General features: G+C 40.0%; 2 protein-coding genes and 1 long non-coding RNA gene across 5 annotated transcripts; 2 read left to right on the top strand and 1 right to left on the bottom strand.

The window, feature by feature from the left end:
• The first annotated feature begins 620 nt into the window (after window positions 1–620).
• On the top strand, window positions 621–4,840 carry rpl7 (ribosomal protein L7). The gene is made up of 7 exons (XM_080865190.1): window positions 621–679; window positions 1,179–1,278; window positions 1,376–1,542; window positions 1,941–2,078; window positions 3,632–3,741; window positions 4,268–4,483; window positions 4,792–4,840. The coding sequence occupies exons 1-6, from the start codon at window positions 666–668 to the stop codon at window positions 4,474–4,476; spliced, it is 738 nt and encodes a 245-aa protein (XP_080721316.1). The 5' UTR covers window positions 621–665; the 3' UTR covers window positions 4,477–4,483; window positions 4,792–4,840.
• A 334-nt stretch (window positions 4,841–5,174) lies between these two features.
• On the top strand, window positions 5,175–10,254 carry cUnh8orf89 (chromosome Un C8orf89 homolog). Its single transcript, XM_080865917.1, has 7 exons — window positions 5,175–5,609; window positions 5,700–5,745; window positions 8,199–8,293; window positions 8,561–8,699; window positions 9,132–9,239; window positions 9,332–9,387; window positions 9,656–10,254. The coding sequence occupies exons 1-7, from the start codon at window positions 5,411–5,413 to the stop codon at window positions 9,793–9,795; spliced, it is 783 nt and encodes a 260-aa protein (XP_080722043.1). The 5' UTR covers window positions 5,175–5,410; the 3' UTR covers window positions 9,796–10,254.
• Window positions 10,255–11,987: 1,733 nt separating this feature from the next.
• On the bottom strand, window positions 11,988–17,173 carry LOC308385713. Of its 3 annotated transcripts, XR_013969609.1 has the most exons (6): window positions 17,033–17,173; window positions 16,870–16,927; window positions 16,582–16,762; window positions 15,677–15,851; window positions 14,621–14,747; window positions 11,988–13,155 (listed from the first exon to the last, which is right to left on the bottom strand). It is a non-coding gene; the product is annotated as an uncharacterized lncRNA (long non-coding RNA). The 3 variants fall into 3 exon arrangements; XR_013969607.1 differs by having other exon boundaries at window positions 15,677–16,762; XR_013969608.1 differs by lacking the exon at window positions 14,621–14,747 and having other exon boundaries at window positions 15,677–16,762.
• Between the last annotated feature and the right edge of the window lie 64 nt (window positions 17,174–17,237).

The following is a 17,237-nucleotide window of genomic DNA, read 5'->3' as shown; positions in this document are numbered from 1 at the left end:
GCTCTATTTGGGCGACGTTTCACAATTAAATTAAAACTTGTGTCTTGCATTTTGCCTGTAAAATAAAAATAAATAAATGAACAAATAAGTGGCCTTCAATCGAGTCTATATCATTTTATGATTTTTTTTTCATAACCTCCTGGGACAGAACAGTGTCTGTTATACAGCCTGAAGCAAAGTGCTGGGCGGGAGGTTCAACGCTACAGGCGCTCTCTGATCGTGCTTTGCAAAATGAAGTGTTCGTGCCCTCTGCTGGTCAGATGGCTGCATAACGCCACCTGTAGCACGGAAGTCGGGCAAAGTAGCGTTTAGATTAATTAAAAAACGAAAAGAAAAAAAAGAAACAATATAAAATAATGTATCAAAATAAGGCCAGGTAGGTCTACACCAGAATACGTATTATAGCGTTGTCTTACCTTTAAAGCGTTTGTTATTACAATAATATTCCTTGCAGCAGTCATAGAAAATAGTTGTTGATATATTAACCTATAAATTTAAGGGAGCATTTATCCAAGAGCATTATTACAGCGGGTTTTGCTTAACTTTAGTTTTGAATACATCGCTATAATTTATCCATCAGGCAGTCGGAAGGACGCTCCGCAGAGGTCCTAACGCTTTTATCCCGCACATGCGCAAATGAAAAAGCCTCTTTCTCGGTGATCGCAATGGCGGACGCAGAGTGAGTGTTTCCCTCTGTGTTAAAATCTAATCACATCCAGCATTAAACTAGCCTCTGCTGTTAATTTTACAACGCGAATGAGCTATTTAGTTCATGTACGATAGAATAATAGCAGTATTGTTACAGATGGTGATTATTACTGTTGTTAAGGGTACTTTATAATAACTGAGTCCATATAGCCGAGTTCAACATGGCTGTCTCTTTAGCATCTGTGGATTATTACAAGTGTCCAGTTCTTGTGGTTAAAAAATTAGAACTAAAATAATAGTCAGCTATTTCAGCAACCTTTGAGTTTATGCTGCTGTAAAACCTCTCTAGTCTCGAGCTATTGTATGAAGTAGTATTTACCTGTGTGGAAGCCGGCAAGTGACTGGCAAGCTAGCAGCCCCCATGATTCAGTCATCGTTTCTGTTGAGCGATGTACATGTGTTCAGGTATCTTGTCCACCACCTCGCTTCGGATTTTTTCCTTACAACATATTTTTTTAACGTTTAAACAGAAAAAAGGTTCCGGCGGTCCCTGAGAGCCTTTTGAAAAGGCGAAAGGCCTACGCGGCCATGAAGGCCATGCGTGTCAAGAAGCTGCTGGCTGAGAAAAAGGTAAAGTGAAGCTTTGTGCAGACAAGTATTCCCGTATGGATGGAGATATCGGATAGAGCTTTGAACTGCTTCGACGTGTTTTCCCTTTTGCATTCAGGTCCGCAAGGTGACCAGGAAACTGATCTACAAGAGGGCTGAGAAGTACCACAAGGAGTACAGGCAGATGTACAGGCGTGAGATACGAATGGGCCGTATGGCTCGCAAAGTGGGAAACTTCTATGTGCCTGCTGAGCCCAAACTGGCCTTTGTCATCAGGATCAGAGGGTGAGTGATGCGCACTGCTTGGGATTTCTCTGTATCTGGCTTAAAAGAACTGCACAATCAGTTGTAAGGTGTTGTGCAGGCAGTGCCACATGAGAGGATGTCCAGCAGCTGAGCCTCATACATTACTACTTTGTTTTTAGCTGCTCAGTTGCTTGTTAATTCAGTTGCTATTGAAAAGTCATTTTTATTGAATGATTAAGCCAGTCCTTGTGGATAAATACAGTTGAGTGGTTAATGATGCATGCTCTTTCCCCGACTTATCGACTCTGCTGATACACATTTGTAATAAAAAGCCAATAATGTTCTGAAACCACTCTAAGCAGCTTAATTAGGAAGTTGTACTTTGATGGTAAGTCCAAACAGTAATCACAACATTTTTTGTTTGTTTGTTTTTTCAGCATCAACGGTGTGAGCCCCAAGGTCCGCAAAGTTCTGCAGCTGCTCCGTCTGCGCCAGATCTTCAATGGTGTCTTTGTCAAGCTGAACAAGGCTTCAATCAACATGCTCAGAATTGCAGAGCCTTACATCGCTTGGGGGTAAGGACTGTGTCACTCTGAAACCTGCTGTTCAGAAATAAGAAGCGATGGTGGGGGGTATTAGCACGTCTCTAAATAGGTGATACACTTGGAATGTGGTTAATGATGCTGAACTTTTTTCCCCATCTTATCGACCATGGTGATTACTGACTGAAACTAAGCCAGTTTTGTCTGAAACCACATTCCATAGTGGTACATGCCAGTGTGTTGACAAATGTGAGTGTGTTGGCTTCATACTGTAATGATGCAGCCAGAAACTTTTGTAACCTGGCATTTACTACAGTGGTCATTCACTGACACTTGAAATCAACACATTAAAGTACTGTTCAACAGTTTATAGAAAAATAAGCCAGTGTCAAACTAAACACAGTAAATGCTTGGCTATATTTCACAAAGCTTTAATGTCTTGATGTTAAAGACCCAATGGAAATGTTTGTGCTCTGTGTGTTTGACATTGCTGTGTGCTGCTGTAATGGAAGAATTTACCTGATCTTCACTACAACAGCCCTGTGGAAGTGTGTGTTACTTGGCACACGAGTACACTGTAGGTTAGACTTGTAGTGTTTGCTTTTGGTCACCTTAATACTTCCATTTTTGATATTTATATAGTTGGTTGGGGTTACTCCTGTCCGGTCATTTATGTCAGTCTTGTTTGGATGTGTCTAAGTGACACTTTTGATGCAGATAACTTGATCTGTATTGGTAGATGCAATATTGTTCCCAATGTTGTACTAGGTTACTGATATTTCTTTATACTGTGATGGAGTCCAAGAAACACCATCATCTGCCACTTTGTATTTAACTGTATTTAACTTTGTATTTAACTGACTTAACATTTTTTGCATGTTGCTGACTGTGTTAATTTGGCACACCTGCATTTGGGAGGAATTGTGTAGATTTAATATTTAAAACTAAACTTTTTCCTTCATAAGATCTTAGCAAAGCAGGATTGGTTATAACACAGAACAACCCTATAGATGCATTACACAGTGGCACAATATCCTGAAAGACTCATCAAAGCTGCAGAAATTTGAATTGTTACCATTCAATCATACCAATTAGATTAAAATAGGATCCTCAGATTGGTCAGTTGAGTCTTGAGCCTAAATTTGAACGGTCAGGTTTAGTATCCAGGCACTCTGTAATGTTAATGCAATGAGTTTTACCAAATCTGTGGGGAGAATTGCCATTCAGATTGTAGATCATGCTTCTTCCCCAAAACAATGATGTACATAATCTTTTTTTGACAAATTGCCCACCACTGCTTAGACATGAAAGTGCCAGGTTTGGAGAGATGAAATCTGAGCTCTTAATGTTTTGGGGTTCATATTTTAATATTTTGTAAATGCCTCTTAAACTCATTAGAAGAACTCAAATTACTTAGATTTACAAAACAAGTGTTTTTCAGATATGCTTGAAATTTAAAGTATCTTTTGAGTTAAATAAAACAAATGAGTATTTATAATCCTATTTCTTTATAAATTAACACACGTTAACATCATTGATTTGTGCTCCTTTCAAAACTGGAACCTTGGGTTTTTTTTCCCCCCTAGATACCCCAACCTGAAGTCTGTGCGCGAGCTCGTCTACAAACGTGGGTACGGCAAGATCAGGAAACAGCGCATTGCCCTCACAGACAACGCTTTGGTGGAGAAGTCCCTCGGTATGGAAACGTTACAGTGCTGTTGAAAATGTTTGTAGTATACCTTTTAGGTAAATGGTTGGCGGTTGATGTGGTTAATGATGTACACTTTTTTCCCCGTCTTATCGACTTTGGTGAAAAAAAGGTTGAAAACTTTGCCAGTTAAGTCTGAAGCCACATGCCAACCTAACAGGACTTTACCAAAGAGAGATTTGTAGTTGATAATTCTTGGCTTGTACTGTATTTGTTGGTCAGATGTTTGGGAACATGAAATGGAAAGATGAGGCTTGCTTATCAAGCTCGAAGAGTTTTACTTTGTGCCTGAAAAGATTGAAAACATCAGCGCTTCAAATGGCAGCAAGCACATCTGGAAATGAGTCTTGTTGTCTAAGTTAAAAGAAGAAAAGGCAGAGTTGCTCCAAGCAGTTTCATTCTTGGATTACCTCTATTGGTTTAATCAGCCCTTCGCTTTTAAAATTTTGAAATGAAACACTTAAATGCTAAAGCTGGCACGCAGTTCAATTTATTAAACACTTTTTATCTGTAGGCAAATATGGCATCATCTGTGTTGAGGACCTCATCCATGAGATTTACACAGTTGGAAAGAACTTCAAGCCCGCCAACAACTTCATGTGGCCCTTCAAGCTGTCGTCCCCACGCGGTGGCATGAACAAGAAGACCACACACTTCGTGGAGGGAGGAGATGCCGGCAACAGGGAGGATCAGATCAACAGACTGATCAGGAGGATGAACTAAAGTCGTGGTGAGTTTCAGTGATATTTTGCAGGTTTTGAAAGTAGACTGATTTGATGTGGTTAATGATGCATATTCTTTTTTCCCCATCTTATCGACTATGGTGAAAACCACTTGTTAATAAGCCAACATTGTCTGAAACCACATCTTTAGTCATTGAACTTTAAATCACCGACTGGGAGATCTTTCTCTTTGAAAATTTATTTAAATCCAAACATGGATACATGTTGAATGCTATCTATTTTTATTAAAGATGTGTTGCTGAGACTTTATATAACATCAGAATTCTTACCTCATTGTCTTATTTTCTTCCCCCAGGTTTTCAAAAGGACTCAAAATGTACAATAAAAATTTGGAGGAAAAAAAACCTTCCTGGTCCTGTCATTAATGTGTAAATGTGTCATGAATCACGCAGGTTGTTTGGTATTTACGTGTGGGTGTGGTTGTGTACATTACTACTTGATATATTAGTAATATAATATCCAGCGTTAGCCCGTGTTAATATAATATCCACCCAGGGAGTTAACTACATAAATTGGGTAGTTCTCAAGGACACACACTTTTAACTTGTAAAAATTAACTAAAAACTATATTTGAAGGCAATTTACTGCATTTATCAAATAATTGTGGGCTAGCCTGTATGGATAATGGATAAATACATATATATTTTTTTTTAGGTATTATAGGACATAGTATTTGGGTACATTTTTATTACGTAACCTGGTTAGGAAACACAGAAAGCTAAATATAAAAAAACCAATGCAGGCGAATTTTGAAGCCTGTTTCCATGGTGACGTGATGACTCGTTAGCGTTGTACCAGAGTGAGCTGCAGCCTAGCACTGCTGCTCGGGGATAACCGGTTTTAACCCATGTACCGTTAGCTGTGTGTAGCACTAAGGTAATGTCTGAAGTAGATGTTCGTGCGGCTGCTCCATCATGATAACTTGCCAGTTAGACCCGTCGATAATCACCGTAAAGGGGCTAATATCCCGGGAAAGCTCGAACTGCGGGCAGCGCGGCCCTGATGCGGTTGGATATCCGACATACAGGAACTTGAGGATGGGAGCAGGTGGAGGGCAAGCGTCTTTAAGGCAAAGTCAACCAAGGAAATTTCCTGTTATACAACCTTTGAGCAGTGAGTAAGCGTGCTCCATAAATGTGCCAAATTCATTCAAAGAAGCTAGCCTAACGGTCCGTAAAATGCTGAGCGCTGTCTGTGTTGTAGAGTCCAGGGACGCGAAACCTCAGCTGACTGGCTTCATAATTGGAGGGTAAGCTATGTGAATATTTTGGAAGCTATAAAAACGCTACGCCACAGATATAATAAAAGAGATGTTCTCACAGTGTTTCACACTCGTTGTTTTTAACCACTATGCTAGTACAGACTGAAAGAGAGTGGATGGCGTTAATGTTTCCGTGCCAGGCTTATATGGAAGACCCGAACTACTGTAATCCAACGTAATTAACACTAGACTAATGTCTGCCTGTTTTTATTTATTTTATTTTATTTTTTACCTATTATGCAAGTAAGGGAGGCTGGCACCTACTTATTGGCTACTCCACATCATCAGGCTTGCTCAAAAATACATAAAGATACGATTGCAAACATAAAATAAGACAAATTAATACGGAAGTTCCGTAAAAACAAATGTAAAAAATTGCATGGAGATGCAAATAAATACAAAGGAAAACGAAAACACCAATGCATTTCAATTGATCTCATACTGTATGAATAAAACACATTTTTGAATATTTGTGCAATTAATTGCATATCAATATATTTATTCAGTCATTTAATTTTGATTATGGCATTTTTAGTGCTACATAGATAACCATAAATAATTCCTTCCTGGGTTCCATATCCAGCCCACAACATGAACCACTTATTTCCTTTATAGAGCCCTGTTTTAGGGTGAGTATGAGTATATTACGGTATATTACATGATAAAAGATCCAAGAATTATACATAAACGGACTGGTACTTATATAACTGAACACTCTTTGACTCAAGCCTCATTACATAATAATATACATAATAATCACACTCACATTCATACAAGCACTAAGGACCTTGTCTAACATTCACACCCTGATGGATGCATTGGGGGGTAACTTGGAATTCAGTATTTTGCCTAAGGGTAAGGATCCTTGCAGGACTTGCAGACTGGAAGAGCAGAGAAGTGAACCACCGACCTTCTGATTGGTAGATGACCCACTCCTTGAGACAAGGTCGCCCTGAATATAATGCTCAATAACACCAAGAAAATGTCATATTTTTAAATGAAAATCCATACTTTTTTGCATACCGAATAGGAAATACTGTCAAGATATTGCAAAAATAATGATTTGCTAATGAAACTTTATTGTAAAAGAATTGCCCATGTGCAGAAATCACAGAGCTGCAGATTTCAGCTGTCAGTTTTTTAATCTGGAAACTTTTCACCCCGTGCTTCCTGAATTGCTTACTGTAAGCCGGACTGGTTTGATCTGTATTTCATACATAGCATATGGCCAGAGTGTTCCTACATCATCTCTTCAGGACTGAGATGCAGTGACTGTGCCGGCTACTCTATTAGACACAGAATACCAGCTGGCTGCTTCCTCTCTAGATAGTTCCCTGCAGTGAAACTGTGCTTTGGTTCATTGTACTGCTGAAAAATGAAATTAGCTCTGATTAAGTTGTGCCCAAAGCATATGGCATTACGCATATGCAAAATGTAGTAATAGTATTTTGCACATCCTTGTTCAAGATCCCTTTTGTTCTGTAGAAATCTTTTACTGTACCTGCTTGAAGGGCAGTGTATGGACTCCTCCAGCATATTTTCCTTTCTACTACATTTACAATTGTTCTAACTTTCAAATTTAAATACCTTGATCTGCCCATAGTACATTTTCCAGTCTTCCCTTTGTCCAATGTGCTCTTTCCCCCTTTCTAATCTGTTTATTTTATTGGCTAGTCTCAGATTTAGCCTTTTCTTTCCACTTCTGCCCAGAAGACCATATTCACGAGTCACCTCTTGACCATTATCCAGTTCAGGACCCATGAGGCATCCCTGCTTCTGACACTAGAGACTCATACACTGGCCTTCTTTCTTAGTCATTTGAAGGGGTCTCTCACATATTTTTTATTGAGGTTGGTGTTAGCTGGTGCTGTTGAGCAAGTTAGTGGTATGAGAGTATCACAAACTATTGTATGAAATATTGTTTTGTTTGACAATTTTCCATACGGGAAATCACAAAAATACTGTGACAAGTTTCAGAGGGAAGATTGTTTTTTAAAATTCATATTGAGAATACAGTTGAACCCACAAAGCAGACGCTCAGCTTTAGCACGGTGCTAACATAATTATTGAAAAAGGGGGATTTCTAATCACCATTCAGCATTTTAACATGATAAAACTCCACTAGGGAACACAGCATGCCACTCGACAGTGGAAGTAATGATTGCTGAAGGTGGGCCTCCGCTACGCCTCCGCTGACTTTCCATTACAAATCAGTAATGGGAAATTATCAGTGAATCGTAAGTAATTCATGATGATTAATCATAAAGATTGTTACTGAAACAATTTTTATTTGATTTAATGTAAAAATAAAAAAGCATTTCTTTATAAAACTTTGACATTTGTTGGTGCCATGACATGTTTTTGTTTTTTTCTAGGTGGTATTCAACTATCTAAAATATAGAATCCACGTGTGCTGATATATTTTTCTCCAATTTTTCTAGGACGCCTACTTTAACCAAAGATGACAAGCTGGAGTTGCAAAACACCAACCCAGAGAGGGATCTCAGCGGGAGGCGCTTTCTGTTAGATAGAAAATGTAAGAACTGCAGAACAGGAGACAGCCTTATGTTAATAAAACTGAGAGGAAACTAAGGAGTTTCTTCTTACTTCCCCACTCAAAATGGGCTAAATTTAAATTTGTGGCATGGGGTTTGTGTGAACTGACTGCCAACAGGTGGAGCTGTTGTCTTACATAGTTTCTATAGGTCCCTTTCCAGTGGGACATTAGCTACTTGCGGGAAACTTACAGATATAACCTGACAGTGGAATTAATGCAGAGCAATTTTCTTATTCCCTTTTTAAGGTGTGATGTTAGAGAGGACCAAAACTGTGATTCCTCCACTGCCAAGAGACTACCATGTGCACAGACCTGGTAACCTCCCATCCTTCAGCCTCTCCAAGGAGCTTTCCCACAGCCACACAGGGCGACCCTTCACCCTGGGGTAACCTTTGGATTAACATCTTTTGGGCAGCTTATTGTAGCTGGAATTTCTTTTAAAAAAAAAAAGCATATTTCATGAGACAGCTGCACAGATATTAGTTATTATACTGAGTCACAGTCTCATGCAGGGTATGACAGATAACGTGAAGAAAGAGAAACAGCAGCCAGATAAAAGTATTGTTTTGACACGCATGCATTATCTGTCAGAAAAAAAGAAAAGCTCGAGTAGCTTTTAATGTTTAATTTTCTGGCAGTTCAAGGGCAATTCTAGCTAGAACTGAAAATCATTATGCTGCACAAAAATATTATCTCAATAACAAATTATTCTCAATCTTCTATTTATGGGAAAAGTGGGGTTTGTTGGTCTGAAGCTTTGTAAAATGTCAGCTCTGCGTTCATTATACTCCTTAATGTTTTTACTTGCGTCTCCCAGGTACCCTGAAAGCTATAAACTGAACACAAATCCAGCCGTCCTCATTCCCTCAGCTTTAGTCCTCAGTGGCAGAAACACCTTTTCGGTTGAGAACTGCAAGCTTGGCAGGTATTTTGGCTTTCTAAACAAAATGTGACCAAGCCAGTGTTTTCAGTTAATTCTCAATGCAGCCACCTCTGTTGTGCTTGTGTCGTCTGCAGGCCCAAGGTGAAATATCCATCCTCCAACGTAATGACTGTTAAAAACAATCAGAAAAGTGAGTTCACTTCCTGCTTTGACTTCATTCTCAGCCTTAACACATCAGGTCCACATGTACTGCCTTTACAGCACACTTAGCTTTGAAGTGAAAAAACAAACAGCAAACAGTTTTTTGTGTTTTTATGTAACATGCGGCATATTATTCAAGAGTTTATCTCTAATTAAGATTATTATTACTTAATGACAGGGAAATGTGTGCAGGATATTTAGAGATTAAATATACCCTGTGCTTCTCTCCATCTCTTTCCATTTCTCTCGCCACACAGGCCAGTCCTATCCGGACCCAATAGCTGGAGCCTCTCGCTCTTACATCCACAGGATATCTGAGCTGTCCTCTCTGGAGGGCGAGACGGTGAGGCAGGAAAAGCTCAAGAAAATGAGAAAACCTCGAAAGACTCCATCCTGACAATCACCTCCTTCCCAGTCACACTGGTTGAGGTTAAAAACATTCGAGTCTGTGCCAACGACGGAACAGAATAAACCACTTAGGGCGCCATGTTCATTTCAGTGGCTCGTTCTGACTGCTTGTTTGTCCTCTGTGATATTAGTTTGCTGCTTGGTATGGCTGGTGGTTACATTCTGGGATTCTTAATTACGTGTAGTACGGACTTGCTGCAACAATAAATGCCGGTGATGAATATTAGGTAAACATTTTCCAGTCTGACGCACAGCTGTCAGCAGTTTTCCACCCAGCACCTGCATGCAGGATATTTAATTTAGCTTTCTAATGGCTCTTGTATAATGCGGCCATATTTCTTTCTGTATCATCTGTATCATATTTCATACGGTGTCCATCTTTGGCCTCATCGTTACCACAGTGTTTCAGACATACAGCATATCTAAGCTTTGTTAAGTAAGTGAAATATTGACATATATAGTAAATAGTTTAGCAAAGCCATTATTGTGCCTTGTTAACTGTCTTCCTGAAATTAAATAAATTTATTTTTGTTATTTTGAGGACCTTCCTTCATGTGTATAGCTTTTTTTTCACCACATATGTGGACCGTCACACCACTTTTTGGTGCAAACACTACATATAGACCACTACAATTAGCAAAATATGCATTCCATATTTACGAAACAGACACAAAACTGTGCCCCCAGATCCGAGAATGTGGTGCTGTCCCACGCAACGCAGAGTTTTGCTGCTGAATACTCTTGTTCATTGTATTTGACAGCAGCCATGCAACTGTCTATTTTTGTGTAGAGAGAAATCTGGACGTGTGCAGAAATATGAGTCTTTTTTGAATAGATATAAAAAGAACTGGTCCTTATTCTACTTTCTACAGCCATCTATACTGGATAATTGTGCAGTATTTGGCTACATATTTGAACCATTAATTCATTACTTGAACTATTTATAAGTTTTGTCCCTTTGGTGGAAGTAAAGGTTGTGAAAATATCACATCTGACGTCATTTTTAAAGTTTCTTTACAACCCTTTAAAATTTAATAAGATTAAATTTACTTGGCTCTGTGTGTAAATAAAGACGGAACAAGAAAAGAAAGAATTAATGGCTGAAATCGTTTTTCCACTAATTGCTGATGCGTGTTATCACGCTGCTACAGCTCTCCTCTGCGTCACCCTGTGCCAATCAGAAAGACGCAGGGGAAACAGCTGAGATGAAGTTCTGTCGCTGAGATCATTTAGTGCTGAAAGTGACAGATGAAGGCTTCTACGTAGTCTGATATACATTTAAGAGAGTTTTTGTTTCAGTTATTGTTTTTTTTTTTCTCTTTTTGGCATTTCTGCTGGATTAAACAAAGCAGGGAGAGGAGAAGAAGCCATCATCAAGGATATCAATCAGTATGCGCGCTCTGAAACTCAACTGTCAACTGTGTTTAATTTCAGGGAGTGTGTGCCTAAGCTCCCTATTAAATAGCACTGAGATGTTGTCAAACGTCAGGCTCTGTTTGCGTCCCTCCCTCCGCCGGGATTGTGAGGTGTGCATTTCAGGGGCACACAGTGACCTAGAAACACAGAGCCATCCCCTTATTCATACCAAGGGAAGGGGGTGCATGAATGCCCAAATGGAGGCCGGGGCTCCCTCTTCTTGCAGGGTTTTTAGCGTCCCTTTCAAGTGTAGTGAAACAAAATGACCTGGAACAAACAGTCAACAATGAGGTCTTTAATAGGAGCTGTTCTGGGGCCTGCCCACAAGTGGTTTATCGTTTCACTGTAGTTCCACGGGAACCTTGAACAAACGAGACAGTGCTGAATTAAAAGTTCAACTGTCTCTTAAGTCAAGGATCCGATAATGACGAAAACGCCAATTCATTTTATCTCACAAAAGGCATGAAAGCATCAGAAACACGTTTTATGAGCTGAAAAAAAAGCCAGGTTGTGTTACTGTTTCACCTGACTTGACATTGTGACTCTATCAGCAAGGATCAGAGAATGTAGCCTGTGTGCCAACACCTCAGATCAAAAATCTCCCAAATATGCTGTGCTGCTATATAAATTTTGATGAGACAAGGTTTCCTCGAAACAGTTCAGGAGACTCAGATGTAAGTTTTTATTATTATTCACTGTGGCTGACTTGATAACACGTGTTCTTGCTGATCATTTTATCTTCCCACTTCTGGTTTTGTCCTTAAACTATGTGCATTTTTATACTAGAGAAAAACTCGTGCTCGTTCCTTTTATTCATTCAGATGTGGTGCATTTTTAATTTTTGCTTACAACTCAGCTTTTTGTCCTTCACGATGCTGCAGTCTCGGCTCGGTATAACATAGACAGATGCCAGGAAAAGACTTTGAGGCCACCGAGATAGACAGGCACCAAAGATAGGCTCCAAGGCCACTCTTCATGCTGAACAGAGTCCTGTAGTTTGAGCAATTTAGGCTTTTCTGACAGAGAGGAAGAAACCTTGTGCTAACATCGCTATTAGGTATGAGATGAAAAGAGCCAGCTCGAGTCTGTGGACAAGCACAGCGCTTTTCTATATTGAAAGTGTTGATCATATGCAGTTTGCCGTGCACAACAATTATCACTTCGTTTGTATACTCTGTACCCCGTGTGTCTGGATTAGCATAAAAAAGGAAACATGTCTGGTAGTCTGTAGTTTGTCAGTGGTCTAAAAATTATATTTAAGGATCCTAAAAGACAGTTATACAGTGATAAAAAAGAGGTCAAATCTTTTTTTTGTCTTTTTCAGAAGATCGTATAAAAAACCAAAACAACAACAATTGTAATTTTATCATTTCAAAATGTTTGCACACAGGTCAGGTGACATTTATTTATTTTCATGTCATCAATCTATCCTACCAGAGTGATCTGTTATTCACAGGCATCAGTGAAATTTGAGGTTTGGTAAAGATATATATATTTACACACTTTGCCCTTGACAGAGAAACGCACGCATGCATGCGCACTAGCCCGAGGTCCTAACCTCTCCACTGCTGTGTGACATTTAACGATGTGATTTATGAAATCTACCCCGATAGCTCCACCCTGCCACCTAGCCATTATCATTACTCGAAGCGTCATCTCTCTCAGGGGCAGGGCTCGGTTTCACTCCCCACCCACACATCTTGACTCATCTGCCGGCTGCTGCTAATGTCCGCATTGATTTACATACATATGGATCCATATGCCAGGTGAGGTGACTCATGAGGGGACAATTATCAGTGACGATGTCAGGATCAGGCAGGAGAAAAACTTTCATCAATGTCATTACACTGGCAGCTCTCCAAGGCCAGCCAGCTTGTAGAGCCATTGCTAGAGTGTCATCAGTCCTCTCCGGGGCCTATCCAGCAGTAATGACCTGTAATGAATGGAGTATCATTAGAAGGACGTACAAAACGTCTTGCCATAATAGACGCTGTTGTAAGTGCGACATGAAGAGCAAGGCTCACTGAGTGTTTGCACTGTGAATACGCCCTTTTAAGAACTTTTAAAAGTGTGATTTGGTGACTCGCACTAAGTCAAACACCAAACTTCTCAACTCATTAAATAATAACTCATGCCACTGTGTGGCATAGATCCATACGTAATCCACAAGAAATAGGATAAAATGCCCGTGCATGGATGAACTCAAGTTACAATGAAGGAAACTACTGAAACTCAGTTACATAAGAACAGATAATAAGAACAGACGGTGCAAAACACTCCCGCACTTGGAAAACCACCCAAATATACAAATGTAGACGTGAAAGAATGTGCTATAAATTGAGTAGATAATAGACAAAGGCTTCCATTCATGTGGGAGGAACTGACTGTACTCATCAGGAAGAAAGAAACTCGAACTAATTACTTCGACCAGCTCTAATCAAATATTCTCTAAGAACAAACATTTGGGTCTGTTTTCGCTTTGATGTTGCTTTTTTGTTTTTTCGATAGAAAGGCTTAAAAATAAAGTTTCTGTGCAGCACAGAGAAAGCGTTTTCTTAGTCATGGATGACATCATCTTTACAACACATGCCATCTTGTAAAGGTAAATTCTAGTATTTGTCAACCAGAGCTTTTGATGTCAAGAAACCTTTTGAAACTATGGAAACCCAGGTCAAGTCTTCCCTTGAGGAGAGCCAGTTTACATTCCCCATATAGCTGAGATGAAGCTAGGGCTGACCCTTCTACCTTCCCACTGCAAGAAGGGGAGGACAGCAGACTTTCATTTATTACTAAATCGATCTTTCTTTGTATCTCCTTCTATCTCTGCTCTTGCCCCAAATGAAGGGGATGGATGACGCAGCAACTTGCGACACTGTTTGGAGATCATAAATATGCTCTATTACCGCTCCCCGTCTTGTGAAACATTAACCGATGTACACTAAGATGACTGGGTGTGTTGCTGTAAGGCTGATTGTCTCCGACAAATGAGCAGTAAGGGCAGGAGGTCCATGGCTGGGAGCCTGTCACATGGAAAACACACATGCTTTGATGTGCGCTTCCTTCATGCTGAGGCTGATGCTGCTGAACGTCTTGCATCAGTGGACAGATCAAATCAGCACTATAGTTGGTTAAAACGGTTAAAAAGTAAGAGACTTCACAGCTGGGATTATTTATTGTGTTTAATATTTGTAGATTTAACTTTAACTTAACTTTAACTGATTCAGACACTTGCTTCTTAGCGATGCCTCTGCTGATGAGTGTGGTGGAGATGAAGGCTATTACTGTCGCTTGACCTACCTGCTCCATAGCATGAAGAATAATCAAAGGACCCAGCCAGACCCCCTTGTGAAAGATTATTTTTCAAGACAGCGAAGTATCCAGTTATTACTAGTGTCTACCTCTTCAATAGCAGGAGGCGTGAGGAGGCCTCATTTCCTGCTGATGCTCCCTGCAGAGGCCACATTTGTTGGCCGTAATAATGTGGACGAGGCTGAGCTTCTTCAGCAACAGTAACAGTCAGGCCCCCTGGAGCATATAAGTAAAAAATGGTTTTTGTCTGCCCTCTCCAATTTGTCATCATCAATCAGCAGCAGCATTAGAAATCCTTGCCATATATTGTGTAGCCCTCCATCATGCCATTAAAGAGGGCACGACTGGGCTTGTCCTGCATTATAAAGTTGATAGTCTTTCATTTCACATTGAGGAGTTTCAGTTTTTACTGAAAAATTATGAATTGCGCATTATATTAACACTACACTGTGGTTTGTAAATAATGCAAACTGGAGCTCCTGTGCAACGTACAGCACTGTGAAAAAGTATTTGCCTCCTAAACCTAATAACTGTTTGTGCCACCTTTGGCAGCATGAACTGCAATCAAGTGTTTGCGATAACTAGCAGCGAGTCTTTTGCATCACTGTGGAGGAATTTTTGACCCACTTGTCTTTGCAGAATCGTTTAAATTTATCTACATTTGGGGGTTGTTTGAGGTCATACCAAAGCACTTCAACTTGAATTATGGCTGGACTTTGACTAGGCCACTGCAAACCCTCTTTTTGTTTTGTTGGGCCATTCAGAGATGGACCTGCAGGTGTGTTTTGGATCATTGTCCTGCTGCTTAAGCTGAGGGCTCTTGAGCTTTAGGGCATGAACTGATTTCTCCTTCATGATCATCTGGTAAAGAGCAGAATTCATGGTTCCATCTATTATAACAAGTCTTCCAGACTTTGAAAAAGCAGAGCAGCCCGAGACCATCATATATTCTTTTTATAAAAGGCTCGAAATGTCTCGTCATACCACAGAATATTTTCTCAGAAGTCTTGGGGATCTTCAAGATGTTTTTTGGCAAATGTGAGATGAGTCTTTTTATCCTTTTTGATCAGCCGTGGTTTCCTACTGGGAACTCTCCCATGGAGGAGATTTTATCTCTTTATTATTGTTGAATCATGAACTCTGACCTTGACTGAGGCAAGTGAGGGAAGTTCTTTTCATGTTGTTCTGGGTTCTTTTGGGAGCTCCTGGATGAGTCATGGATGTGTTCTTGGAGTGATTTTGGTAGGCTCATGTGAAGGTTCACCACTGTTCTACATTTTCTCACTGTGGTTTGCTGGAGCCCCAAATCCTTAGAAAAGTCTTTGTAAATCAAAATATGTGGTTAATGACAATTCATTTATGATTTAGAAGAGGTGCAACTACTTTGTCATACATGCCCAAGTAGGTTTGGATAGGTTGTTTTCCTTATTAATAAATAAAATAATCAGTTAAAAACTGAATTTTGTATTTACTCAGGTTATTTTTTTTATTTACTGTATATTATAATTAGTGTGATGAACAGAAACATTTAAGTGTTACAAATACGGAAAAAAATAAGAAATCAGGAAGGGGGCAGATAATGTTTTCTTAGCATTGTATTTAAATGGGTTTCCATGTTGTATGCAGTTTATAACAGTATATAACAGGTTATCAGTGATTGGTAAAAGGAGATATTTTGGGAAATATGATTCTTTGTTTCCTTGATAAGACTGATACCACTTTCTTGTTTGCCTTCATAATATGACCTACAACCAGTAGATGGTTATTTTAGATAAGCATAAAACTGGAAACAAAGTCAAGAAGGAATTAGCTTCCAGCATTTAGGAATTGAGTAGTGCATTAAAAGTCCTTTGTTTTTGTTTAAAACAAATAGCACACATGTTCAGAATTGCAGGAAACAACTGCACGCATAAAACAATTACCTTATTTATGGCTGAGCTCAGGGGAAGCTGATATGTAGATTTTTTTTTGACAGCCTCTGACCCAGTGAAGCTAATCTTTAGTCTACGTAAACCTCACAAGCAAAACAAGCACACAGACAAAATCATACCCGAACGGTTTGGATTTCTGCTGGATTACAGGAACTTGAAAGGGAAAGAGAAAAAGGGAGAGAGGTGAGAAGGGGACGGTGTTATACAGTAGAACAATTGATTGGAGACCTGCCAAATTCTCACATTCCTCCCTTTCTTTTGGGACTCGGAAACCTGGGGTGGCAGAAGGTCACAGGTATTCTGAAGAAAGAGGGTCAGAAAAAAGGTAAACAAGAATAAGGCAGGTAAGAAAGAGGCAAAAAAGAAAGAACAGAGGCGGGATGGTAAAGCATGCATCACCAGCTCACCCCTCCCTTGTCCTCATCGTCTCCTCCTGAGTGTGATCGACTGGAGGGAGGTGCTCAGCTGGGAACAGGGAGAGAGACACCAGCTTTGAGGAAAGGCAGGCACACACAACAGGAAAGCCAGTGCTGGAATTGGGTGTTTTGTACTGTAGGTTGCATTGCAGACCTGTTTCTGGAGGGAAACTGAAGGGCTGGACACAGGAGACGGACACAGAAATTCCAGGTCACAAGGGCTCCTGTGGCAGAGCTCAGTCCTGGCTGGGTTGGGCTGGGCTGGTATTCCAACCTCTCCCTCTCACGGTCACGAGCATGAAAGAAGCAGAACCAGAGCAGGAGTAAACACAGGTAGAGACGTGTGTGAGCACAGTCTG

The sequence above is a fragment of the Rhamphochromis sp. 'chilingali' genome (assembly GCF_963969265.1).
Source record: "Rhamphochromis sp. 'chilingali' genome assembly, chromosome: 18".
In the NCBI taxonomy this organism is placed as follows: Eukaryota; Metazoa; Chordata; class Actinopteri; order Cichliformes; family Cichlidae; genus Rhamphochromis; species Rhamphochromis sp. 'chilingali'.
The sequence above is the reverse complement of the archived record's forward strand: the minus strand, read 5'-3'. Positions and strand labels throughout refer to the sequence as shown.